Here is a 12,608-nt window from a genome sequence, read left to right as displayed (position 1 = left end):
AGACAATAGTAGGTAACCACCATAGATCGATTTCATATATGTACCTCAAAAACAAAACTTTGTAGCAAGTGGCTTTGTTTGACAAACTTCCGTGAAATAAATAACTTTGTCGAACAAGTCAATCAGCTAAATCCTTCGGATTCGAATGAAACTAAAAAGTCTCTCGGTTAACTTACTTACTTTTGATTACCTCGGCACTTACTTTTGTCTTTGAACAACTGGCTGCCAGTTTGATTTAGCTAAAATTTGGACCAGGATCTACAAATATCGTATATTTAAGATTGCCAGAATTTCTGAAATTTTTTGGCTGCAAGCTAGACTGCAATGAAATTCTGGCAATCTTAAAAATAGCTCGTGGTAAAAAAATATCTAAATCATACTACTGGAAGCTGACTTAAAAGGTTTCAAACTTGAGCATTTTTTGTATGGAGAAACACCCTACCTTCAGAGTGATTTTTCGTTAAGGTACTTGGATTACGTAATTTAGGAACTCTATAGAATATTTTCGTAAAAAAAGTTACAAAACGGTAAAGCAAAAAGTTCTCGAAATAAAAATCACTTTTTCAGCAGAGTATCTTGTGCCCATTATGTATCGGAAAGCGAATCAAAACGAACAAAAACGGAACGAAAGAACGAATACCTCGCTGCATACAGCAAAGGCACAAAGGCTTGGTACCTCTGCTTGTAGGGCTTGGCGTGGACACTGCAGAAGGATCAGCCAGCAGCAGCAGCAGGGAAAAAGGCGATCTTTTTCATATGCGACCCAGCCACAGCCACAGAGACCACAACGCAAGACACGACCAAAGCGGAGAGCGAGAATTAATCGTTTGAAATCTGTTAAAAACGACACCTCGACCAAATTGAATAAGCTGGTGTGAAATAAAGGGAAACCGGTTTGCTCCGGGATGGGATCGTGATGATCGTGGAGAATCGAGCGGCCAAAGGTATCCGGCTCCATTGTCCATTGTGTGATTGGGGGTCCCCGTCGACGTCGTCCCGAGTGCGAGTGGATTCTGGATGGGTTAGATCAGGATGGACCGTGGGATGCGAAGCGGTGGCGGCGGCGGCACGGCAGTGAAGCCAACAGGCTGGAAGCTGCGCGGCTTTAACTTTACGTGTCACCCGGAGGACGTCTCGGTGTGATAGATGACGGACATGGTTTGAATTTCAAGAGCTCCTACGCAAATGATGAAATCTGCTAGAAGATTAACGATTCCTGGCACAATGACATCTAATAAATTTGGAGCTGAATAGAAGTTGGATTCACGCCCGAACAGATGAGTTAGTCATGGGGGGTTCAGTGATCGTGCCATGATTCAGTCTTTCGTCAAAATATATTCGAATTCGGTTTTGAAAGTAGATAATCCTGTTTCAAAGGATTAAGTGATGATTGTGGCTGGTTTCTAAAAATAACATTTTATTTATAAAAAAATGCTTGCGTTATGAGTGATTGCCATTTTTTTTAATTCTGCTTCTTCCTAATTTTTACACAACTCCCCCAATAAGACAGAGCCAACAGTAGAGCTTACCACTAATCCAAATACTAGAAAAAGCTTTGTTTGTTTTTTTTTAATTTGCAATTTCTGTAATTGTTTCATGTCATAGCAGAATGAATAACTCTGTCCGGATCTTGGGCCTCCCCTACACTAAGGGACATTGCTATCCCCGCAAATTCCTCATCGGTGACCCTCTCCTCATCGACAGCTCCAGTCTCCAGCTGTTCTAAGAAAAGAGGTCAAGGGCTAGGATCAAAAGCGGATAGGCTGCAAAACGGTGAGTCGATAAGGAGAGCGTCCAACATAGCTCTGGTCCTCACAAGTTCCTACCTCATGCTTCCACGGGTCAAGCGATGACAAAGACCGCCAGCTAAGAGTTGTGTGCTTAGCTGGTAGTGCAGCCTGGGCACTGTTGTCCTTCTGACTTCAGCCAGATTGAGGAAGTACGATTCGAGCGTTTGTTCACCAAGGAGGTGCGGCTCAAACAGCGTCTGTTCTGGAATCCAGCGGCTGAGTAAGAAACGCTGCACCACGCCCAGCTAGATCCAAGGTGGTAGCCCCATCAGCGTGGTCGTCCTGGTGTTGGTTGGGACGTTAAACAGAACTTGCACGACGGCCCTCCGGCGAGACAGGAGTGTTGGCGTAGGCCCAATAAGTATCCGTATGGGTATCCGTAAAAATCCCCATTGCGAATAACATAGGAGAAAATACGACTCGATACAATCGGCATCGACCCACGCGACGAAATAAGGACTACGATTGGGAACTTGGAACATGGAATTGCAAGTCACTACCCAAATAACATTTTAAGTTTTGTTCGGTTCTACAAGAGATCTTCATGACCAATTTTATAAAACTTGCAATAAAACTGAATCATACATCAAAACCTCTTTAAGAGCATCATCCGGCTAAGTGGACCACTCTCGGAGAGGGTTTTCAAACCGCATTAAGAGTAGCAATAAACTCGTTTTAAAACCTAGTTGAAAAATGTTCCATTCTCGTTTGTTGTTGTTTTTTTTTTCAACACAAACTATGACAGCTCAAGATGCAGAGAAGCTTCTGCGATGGTACGTAAAGTTCAGGAGGATACATCATTCGTAAGTAGAAAGCGATCATTTCAAAGTAATATTTTAGTAGTTATTGTGCTGGTAGGCTTATGCGCATTCGAATTTACCGTGAATATTGGGGTTGCAGAATCAGAAAATTAATGCGCTTCGAAAATAGTGAATATTATCATCTTGGAATGAAATAAATCAATTTGGAAATGTAGTAAAACTATCTCGAATCACAAGAAAACTCAGCAGAGAGAGTTTATTTATGTGAGCATGTTATGAAAATGGTGACAAACTATCAATTCATTGCTTATTTAAGCAAAATTAACTATTTTTCATTCACGTGAGCTAATTATTCAATATGGCGACGACCATAATCAGCGAAAATAAAACGAAAGCAAGTTTACTTTTATGATTACCGCAATGAACCTAGCAGTGTCGTAGTTCTGCTTTTCCACCAACAGATGTCGTTACTCATCGAACGGATCGCCATCTGTTGAGAGTTTTAACAGTTTTATCGTGGTAATAATGATTACCAGAAGGTTTACATATCGGAAAGTTTTGTTTACTCTTAAAATCTGTCTTTATGAATATCTTCAAGTATACTATAAAACATTTTATCAATGGTTTTCATAAAAGCAGTCATAAAACTGTGAGTTTTAATTATTGCTGGAATAAAACCTTCATAAAAATCAAACAAAACCAATCAGCAATGGAATTGTTACTTGGGAGAGAAAAATATGTAATTGAAATTCAGCGAGAAATCATAAAGGGAATGCTAGAGTTAGTGCACTTTTACATGAGTTATAATGTAAAATTACATTACCATCGTGTAAATTTCCGCCAACCATCGCGTAAACCATAATGGACTCCAACCGGTTACGCAACTATTGGCGGAAATTTACACGAACGTAACGTAATTTTACTGGTATCTCATCAAATATGCACTAACTCTAGCATTCCCTTTATGTGCATGATTTCTCGCTGAATTTTATTGCATCTTGCTTTGCTTTTTATATTACCGTGCAAATGTTCAATCGTTTAAAATATTTGTTCACACGTCAAACACCAAAGGAAGCAGCAAGTAAACAAACCGATTATTCCATGCACCACCCAAAAAGTGTAACCGACGCTGAAAAATTCTAGCAGCGAAACGAACCAATTGGTACATTAATGTATGCTAAAACTGGTGGGAACATATTGTGGTGGGACAAAAACGGTGCAAAAGATGCAATAATTACATATTTTTTTCTGTGTAGGTTTCGCAGGATGTGACAGGATAATCTACGACGAACTAAATCCCCGCAACTTCGACATCGTGGCGTTGCAGGAACTTTGTTGGACTGGACAGAAAGTGTAGAAAAGCGGGCATCGAGCGGCTACCTTCTACCAAAGCTGTGACACCATCAATGAACTGTGAACAGGATTTATAGTGTTGGACAAGATGCAACAACGTGTGATCGGGTGGCAGCCGATCAACGCAAGGATGTGCATGTTGAGAGTTATGGGCCGTTTCTTCAACTACTGCATCATCAACGTCCACTGCCCACACGAAGGGAGACCCGATGACGAGAAAGAAGCGTTCTACGCGCAGTTAGAGCAAACATACGATGGTTGCTCGCCGCGTGACGTGAAAATTGTTGTCGGCGACATGAACGCGCAGGTAGGAAGGGAGGAAATGTACAGACCGGTAATCGGGCGAAACAGCCTGCACGCCGTATCGAATGATAACGGCCAGCGATGCGTAAACTTTGCAGCCTCCCGTGGTATGGTAGTCCGAAGCACCTTCTTCCCCCGCAAAGATATCCACAAAGCCACCTGGAGATCACCCGACCAACAAACAGTAAATCAAAACGACCACGTTCTAATCGACGGTAAATTCTTCTCGGATATATCCAATGTCCGCACATACCGCAGTGCGAATATAGATTCGGATCACTACTTAGTCGCTGTATGCATGCGCTCAAAACTTTCGACAGTTATTACCACGCGTCGAAGTCGAACACCGCGGCTCAACATCGAGCAACTTCGTAACGTAGAAGTGGCTCAAGACTACGCGCAGCAGTTAGCAGTGGCCCTACCAACGGAAGAGCAGCTTGGCACAGCTACACTTGAAGATGGCTGGAGGGACATCCGATCCGCCATAGGTAGTACCTCGGTTACAGCACTAGGCTTCGCGACTCCGAATCACAGAAACGACTGGTACGACGGCGAATGTGAACAGTTGAAAAACGAGAAGAATGCAGCATGGGCGAGAATGCTGCAACACCGTACGAGAGCGAATGAGGCACGTTACAGACAGGCGCGGAACAGGCAGAGCTCAGTCTTCCGGATGAAAAAGCGCCAGCAGGAAGAACGAAATCGCATGGACGAAAGCGATGGAAGAGCTGTACCGCGCTAAGGACACGCGAAAGTTCTACGAGAAGCTGAATCGTTCGCGCAGAGGCTTTGTGCCACAAGCCGACATGTGCCGAGATAATCACGGGAATATTCTCACGAGCGAGCGTGAGGTGGTCGAGAGGTGGCGGCAGCATTACGATGAGCACCTCAATGGCGACGTTGCAAGTGGTGGCGTGGAAACAGATCTAGGAATGTGCACAGGACGAAAGACTTACGGCCCCTGACCTCCAAGAGATTGAGGAGGAGGTTGGCCGGTTGAAAAACAACAAAGCCGCTGGATCAACTACCAAGCGAGCTTCTAAAATACGGAGGAGAAGCACTGATGAGAGCACTGCACTGGGTCATTACCAAGATTTGGGAGGAGGAAGTATTACCGGAGGAATGGATGGAAGGTATCGTGTGTCCCATCTACAAAAAGGGCGACAAGTTGGATTGCGAGAACTACCGCGCGATCACACTACTGAGCGCTGCCTACAAGATACTCTCTCAAATTTTATGCCGCCGACTATCACCGATTGCAAGAGAGTTCGTGGGGCAATATCAGGCTGGATTTATGGGTAAACGCACTACAACGGAACAGATGTTCGCCATCCGCCAGGTGTTGCAGAAATGCCGAGAATACAACGTGCCCACACATCACTTGTTCATCGATTTCAAATCGGCGTATGATACAATCGATCGAGAACAGCTATGGCAGATTATGCACGAATACGGATTCCCGGATAAACTGACACGGTTGATCAAGGCGACGATGGATCGAGTGATGTGCGTAGTTTGAGTATGAGGGACACTCTCGAGTCCCTTCCAATCTCACAGAGGGTTACGGCAAAGTGATGGTCTTTCGTGCTTGCTGTTCAACATTGCTTTAGAGGATGTAATAAGGAGAGCGGGGATAAACACGAGTGGGACGATTTTCACGAAGTCCGTTCAGCTGTTTGGTTTCTCCGATGATATTGATATTATTGCTCGCAAATTTGAGACGATGGTGGAAACGTACATCCGACTAAAGAGTGAAGCCGGCGAATCGGACTAGTCATTAATGTGTCGAAGACAAGGTACATGATGACAAAGGGCTCCAGGGAGGAATCACCGCGCCCGCCACCCCGAATTTATATCGACGGTGATGAAATCGAGGCGGTTGAAGAATTCGTGTACTTGGGCTCACTGGTGACCGCCGACAACGACACCAGCAGAGAAATTCAGAGGCGCATTGTGGCAGGAAATCGTGCCTACTTTGGACTCCGCAGAATTCTAACTTATTCGCCGTAACAAGAAGTTAACCATCTACAAAACGCTGATTAGACCGGTTGTCCTCTATGGGCACGAAACATGGACCCTACGTGCAGAGGACCAACGCGCTTTTGGAGTTTTCGAACGGAAGGTGTTGCGTACCATCTACGGCGGAGTGCAGATGGAAGACGGGACTTGGAGAAGGCGAATGAACCACGAGCTGCATCAGCTGCTGGGAGAACCAACCATCGTCCATACCTCGAAAATCGGGAGGCTACGGTGGGCGGGTCACGTCATCAGGATGTCGGATAGCAACCCGACTAAAATGGTTCTCGAGAGTCATCCGGTACAAGAAGACGTGGAGCGCAGCGAGCTAGGTGGGTCGACCAAGTGGAGGACGATCTGCGGACCCTACGCAGAGTGCGGAACTGGAGACAAACAGCCATGGACCGAGTGGAATGGAGGCGGCTACTATGTACATCAGAGGCCACCCCAGCCTTAGCCTGATCGGTAAGTAAGGTAAGGTAACCCGAGCAGAAGGGAATAACAACAGCATAATAAAATGCGTTATTTTTAAAAAATAACTGAATAATATTAACAGTTGTTTTTATGTTATTACCATAACATATTATGTTATAAACTTGCCTGTCATAAGCGGCAAAATAACAAATATCATAACAAAACAATGTTCCCGGAAGACCAATTCAATAACATGTTTTGTTGGTTCAATAACAAGTTAATAAAAATGAATATGGAAAATATTTTAATAACAAATTTTGGACTTTAAACGTTATTGATAATAATCCAAAAACAAAATTAGTTAGCTATTAGATTTTGTCTAATTTTCGGGTGGAAATCCAGATTATGCGGTTTTGATTATCCTAAAAGACCCCGATTCCCAGAAAACAATGTTTCAAAGCACATGGATGCTATTTTAAAAAAGTTCACCCAGTTCCTTCAGAAGATTATTCTGAGATTTGTGAGATTTTGCCACGAAAACTATTAATAAATTCCTTCTGAAATTCTTCCAATTGGTCAAACGTCTCCTAAAATGGCTCATTGGCGATCGTGATATTATGTTCTTTTGGGAAAAGCTCGCTTGGATTCATCTTCGCTGATTTATGTTTACTCTACTATCTGTATTCGTAACTGAAACAAAAAATGAACAAATAAAAACAGGTAATAATTGTCAAGGTTCTTATAACATACTAAGCTGAGAAGTCGGCTCTGTTACAGTTAGGATGCAATGCCTCAAAAAAAAATTTTTTTTTGTTTTTATTTTTGTGTCAAAAAAGAGAAAGTGTAACTGATTAGAGAATATGCGCAAGCTCTCCTTCACAGATTGTTTCAAACAATGTAAATCTCGAATGATTTAGTTTTGATATCAAAACATGTTATTGTTGTGCTATTGGTTATCAATTATTCGTACACTTTCAATGGTACAATAATAATTAAATTTGTTTTACAACAAAACATATTATTCATATGTTATTCGATTGATTTTTTTGATATTGATTGATATTCGTGATCATAACAAAATAAGATTGTCCAACAAAAGATGTTATGGAGAAGCAATGTCTTGATAAGATAATAATAACAAAACAATGGCGTCCAAAATATCCAAGATGGTGGTCTAAAATCCAAGATGGCTACACAAACCTCAAGATGGCGGCTGCTAACGGAGTTTTAGGCCCACAATATGGGTATATTTTGTATGGGAAAGATGTTCGGAGTCCACAAATGGCGACCAAAATATCCAAATGCTGGTCTATCATCCAAAATGGCGGCTTAAAATTCAAGATGGCGATTGGTAATGGAGTTTTAAGCTCTTCATAGTTCAATATGGGTATATTTGGTATGGGAAAGATGACCGAGGAGTTCAAAAATGGCGACCAGAATGGCGGACTTAAATCCAAAATGGAGGCTCAAAATTCAAGATGGCGATTGTTTTATAGAGTTTATTGCTCAAAAATCAAAAGCCTGATAAATGATAGGATTTTTGGTGCCGTGAAATGGATTTTTGTTAAACGGATAAAAGTTTGATATTTATCAACATGTCACTTGAGCTTTGTTGAAATGGATTTTCATAAGCAGGAGAAAAGCACCGTCACCGCTGGATTAATTGAGTTTTTTTTGGTTCTATGCGCAATTTTGATTGATGTTAATCATGAAGTAGCAATTTCTAAATGTATAGTCATCTATGCTCATGCTCTCACCTTCTGAAAGACTTTTCAAAAAGTTTAAGTACGTTTTCTGTGTGAAAGTCATTGCTTTGAACTATGTTTCGTGTATAAAAAAAAAAACAACGTATGTATAAATCGCTAAATTTTCCATTAACATTGAGTCTGGCATCCACGACGTGAAACGAAACCTCATCGATCCATGATCATAAATTGTAACCGAACCCGCTCATTTTAATCCGAGAACTTCCCTTCGAATCGATCCTGAACCATCTCGGGGCAATAGGTACGTGGTGTGGTATAGCCCAGCGCAGAGTTCTTTCTCCTCTGAGCCCATAATTCCTGTGAGGTTTCATCTTTCACAATCTTCTACGCTTCACCGATTCGTGTTGGTTGTTGTTTTTTAGCTTTGGTCAGCCAGGAGCAGCGACTTTTCCCGCTTCATTCCGTGCGTTGTTGATACCTTTTTGGTCGCCTTCTTCTAGTTGTTCTTGTGCTTTGCTTTCTTCTTCGTGTGCCCTTTTGCAGTCGTTTATCTCCTGCATCTCCTTAGGGATGGTCGCAGACAATAGAAACGTGCTGCGAGTAGCTTTGGCGCGAAACGACGTCGTCTGCTTCCTTGCTCCTGATTGGCTGCGCGCAACTGGAGTGGAGCTGCGCGTAACTGCCCGGCGCGCAAATTGCGCAACGAAAGAAAAACTAAACAAAATATTCGCAATATTACTTTCTTTGATTGCTCCGATAAAAACAATGATTGGTGAGCTCGTTTCATGTAACTCTGTTTTAACAAAATGCGTCCATGATTATGTTCAATGTTAAAACTTAATCGTTTTTGAAGACTACTTATCAATACAGTCGTTTGCTTCAAACAAAAATAACTGATTTATTATACCTTATTATTAGTCGATTCTGGTTTCCAGAATCAAAATTTGAGAATCACCTTCTCAAAGGTACGTGTCCGCTGTAAAGCGCGCGATGAACTTTGCTTGATTATTTGCTGGCTTGGTGCTTTGTGCCCTCCGTTTCTTTCATCGATCCCATATGGGCCGGCACGGTTTCGCTCTTCAGTCCCGATCAACATTCTGTTGCTTGGACTCGGAACGGAACAAATCAATATGGAAGACGTACCCACCGATATGTATACACATCAGAAAGCAGAAGAAAAGAGTCCGTCCGACGAAGTTCGAGACCAAAGCAGACAGACACGATAGGAAAAGGAACGGAAAAAACGGGATGCTTTTAAATGGTGTAAAACTGATCGTACATTAAAACCTATGATTTGGCGGAAGCGGTATAATTATAAACTTTAATAAGCTCGGACCGATTTGTAGGAGATTTGAACATTTTAATCGCTTTGCGGAGGCACGCGCCTTATCGGTTTTCCCATGTGTGTTCTTCTGTCTGAGCCCGGGCACGGGAGCTTTTAGAGTGTGATTATTTTTTTGTGCTTTTCGCGATTCCTGATGTAGTGGGGGTTTCCTGTTTACGTGGGTGATTCCGAACAGATGTTGTTTAGTTATGGCTTTCTATGTGGGATTTAAGCGTTTTATGACTGCACCTTTCGATGTGTTCTTTTTACGGCGTGTAGCAACTTATTTGCTAAAATGTGCTGCACCATCATCCGGAGAGTTGCTTCATCAACATTTGTAGACGGGGGATTTTTTGTTTACATCAGTTTGTTCTTTTTATTAACAAGTTTTCAGATATTAGCTAGTTGGTTTCGGGGCTGACAGCTTTAATTCTTATCTCAAATTTTTAAACGCTGTTTGAACGAAGTTTTAATAATTTATAATTATTTATTAAATCGGACCATTCTACTATGTGAATCGTGCTCTTCAACTTGTGGTACACTGACGAAGAACATTTAAATTACGTAGAATAGTGTTAATTGCTTGCTTTTAATTACCGTCAATGTGCTACATACGCAACAGTATTCGTCAAACACTCAAAGCATCAAGTACCTGTGTCTTAACTCATAATTCCATCTCGTGGACATCAGTATTATCATCATGACAGTCCCTAACTTGGACAAGGCCCCGGAGTTCTACGATGATCACCTGGACGAAATGGACCCGCAGCTCCAACAGCACGCCCTAACCCACCTCCGAGAAGATTCTCAACTACGCCAGCAAATGTTGTTCCAGCTTCGGGACTGGATTGCGAAGCATCCTCACATCAGGAAAGTTCGAACCGACGCACTTTTCTTGCTGAAATTCCTCCGAGCTAAGAAGTACAATTTCATCAACGCTTCCAAACTGTTAGAGTGCTACCTAGCATCCAAAGTGCAGCACCGAGATTGGTTCGGTCACTTGGACATCGAGGATCCTGATATCTGCGCACTAGTCGATACGGGGTATCTGTTCCCACTGCCGGATCGGGATAGCAAAGGCCGCACCCTGTGGTTCAGCACTACATCGGAACTCGACCCCACTAGGTTCACTGGTCGACATGCCTGTCGGCTGCACATGATGATGGCTGAGCTGTGTTCGGAATCGAACGAATTTCTTTGCGGCGGATTTATTCTGGTGTGTGACCTTACGAATATCACAATGGCCCATCTGAACGTGGTATCCATCAGTGACGTACGTTTGCTTTCCAAAGTGGCAAACAATTCGCTCCCCATGCGAGCCCAGGAGGTTCATTTCGTAAACGTTCCGAGTGCCGGTTTGAAGATTGCCAACATGGCCTTACAATTGGCCACTGAGAATCTCCGAAGTAGAACTTTTGTATGTGATGAAGATAATTTTCTGATTAGGTATTAATATTTCCATGTTTTGTAGTTCCACAAAAATTGGGAAGAGTTGTATAAGCATGTGAACAGGGATCTTCTACCGAAGGAGTACGGTGGCAAGATGACTAAAGCGGAATTGATTCATTCCTTCAAGAAGCGCTGCAAGGAGATGCGACCGTTACTGATGGCCTACGATGAAATGGACATGGAAATAGTGGAAAAATACGGCAGCAATGACAATGACAATGAGCTGGAATCTGGAGCGATTGGTACCTTCCGGAAGTTGCAAGTAGATTAGGTCACAAAAAAATATTCAAGATATTTTGGGATTTTCAATTGTTTTTTTTTCGACTTTTTTTCAACGACTTAGAAAAAATAAGAGTCCTTGGAAATGGTTAACCTTCCGGCAGTCGCGCGGTTGGCCACTACCGCCAGCACCATGCTAATGCGTAGTACAAAAAGCAAGATTTTTTCAACGTGTACAAAATACAACAGCGCGATCGCTCGAAGGTTAAAAACCAATCGAATCCGTCGGATATAGTGGTAAACTATTTTTCGCTGATTTAAACAACAAAATCTCAAGTAGTTGTGTCAAATTCCGAATTGCGTTTGGAACACCAGTTCCACCGAACAATATTCTGTGTCAATCAATGATGAATATAGGATAGCAAACCACTTGGGCAGCGGCCGGTATTTTGGGCACTCTTCGCTATAACTCAGTCAATTTCAAACCAATTGACTTGAAATTTTGTACACGGTTAGATACTATACGTATCTCCCCACGTTCAAAAAATTGTGTCAATTGGTTCAGAATTGGCTGAGTTATAGCAAAAAAGTGCTCAAAATAGGACCCCTGCCGAGATGGTTCCACTTCCCTAAATATTATATTGTAACAACATTTATGGGTCTACAATCAGCTCAGTGAATGAGGTTTTGAATCGAAAATCCGGAGACGGTGTGCTCAATTCCCGTTCCGGTCGTGAGCATTTTCTCGACCTCCCGGGTTCAAATTCATGAAATGGCAGGTACAGCAAACCCTTCAATCAATAACTGTGGAAGTACATACATAAACACTTACTTTAAGAGATGCAGACTAAGTTCCAGTAAAAAAGTAGAGTTATAAAAAAATATATGAAAAAAATCTATCAGCATTTCTTGGATTATACATTTTGAGAATAAGTATTACTTTCAGTAAAAACTAGAAGTCTAAATGGAACAGGAAGAGTTGGCGCGTACAATATACCAACACAATGACTTGGTCCAACAAGTAAAAAAAACGACATATTACCCATCCAAAAACAGCACAGTTGGGTAAATAACAAGGTAAAATAAAAGACACGGACACGTATAGTACTTCCTGTGAGCTATTCGCTTTTTGCAGGAAGGAAGCACGATACTAGACAACGGACTAGCATGCAACGCTCAGTGGCACAGCCGAAAACTTTTCCTGACAGCTGCGGCGAGAATCGAACCTGTGCTCCTAGCACGATGGGAATAATAAATGCTTGGTGACACTAGC

General features: G+C 42.3%; 1 protein-coding gene across 1 annotated transcript; it reads left to right on the top strand.

Moving 5' to 3' along the window:
- The first annotated feature begins 9,323 nt into the window (after positions 1 to 9,323).
- On the top strand, positions 9,324 to 12,218 carry LOC109429467 (clavesin-2). The gene is made up of 2 exons (XM_029853678.2): positions 9,324 to 11,084; positions 11,139 to 12,218. The coding sequence occupies exons 1-2, from the start codon at positions 10,368 to 10,370 to the stop codon at positions 11,385 to 11,387; spliced, it is 966 nt and encodes a 321-aa protein (XP_029709538.1). The 5' UTR covers positions 9,324 to 10,367; the 3' UTR covers positions 11,388 to 12,218.
- The last annotated feature ends 390 nt before the right edge of the window (positions 12,219 to 12,608 follow it).

This window comes from Aedes albopictus, chromosome 2 (genome assembly GCF_035046485.1).
Source record: "Aedes albopictus strain Foshan chromosome 2, AalbF5, whole genome shotgun sequence".
NCBI lineage: Eukaryota > Metazoa > Arthropoda > Insecta > Diptera > Culicidae > Aedes > Aedes albopictus.
Note: the sequence above shows the minus strand (reverse complement) of the source record. Positions and strands in the feature narration are given on the sequence as shown.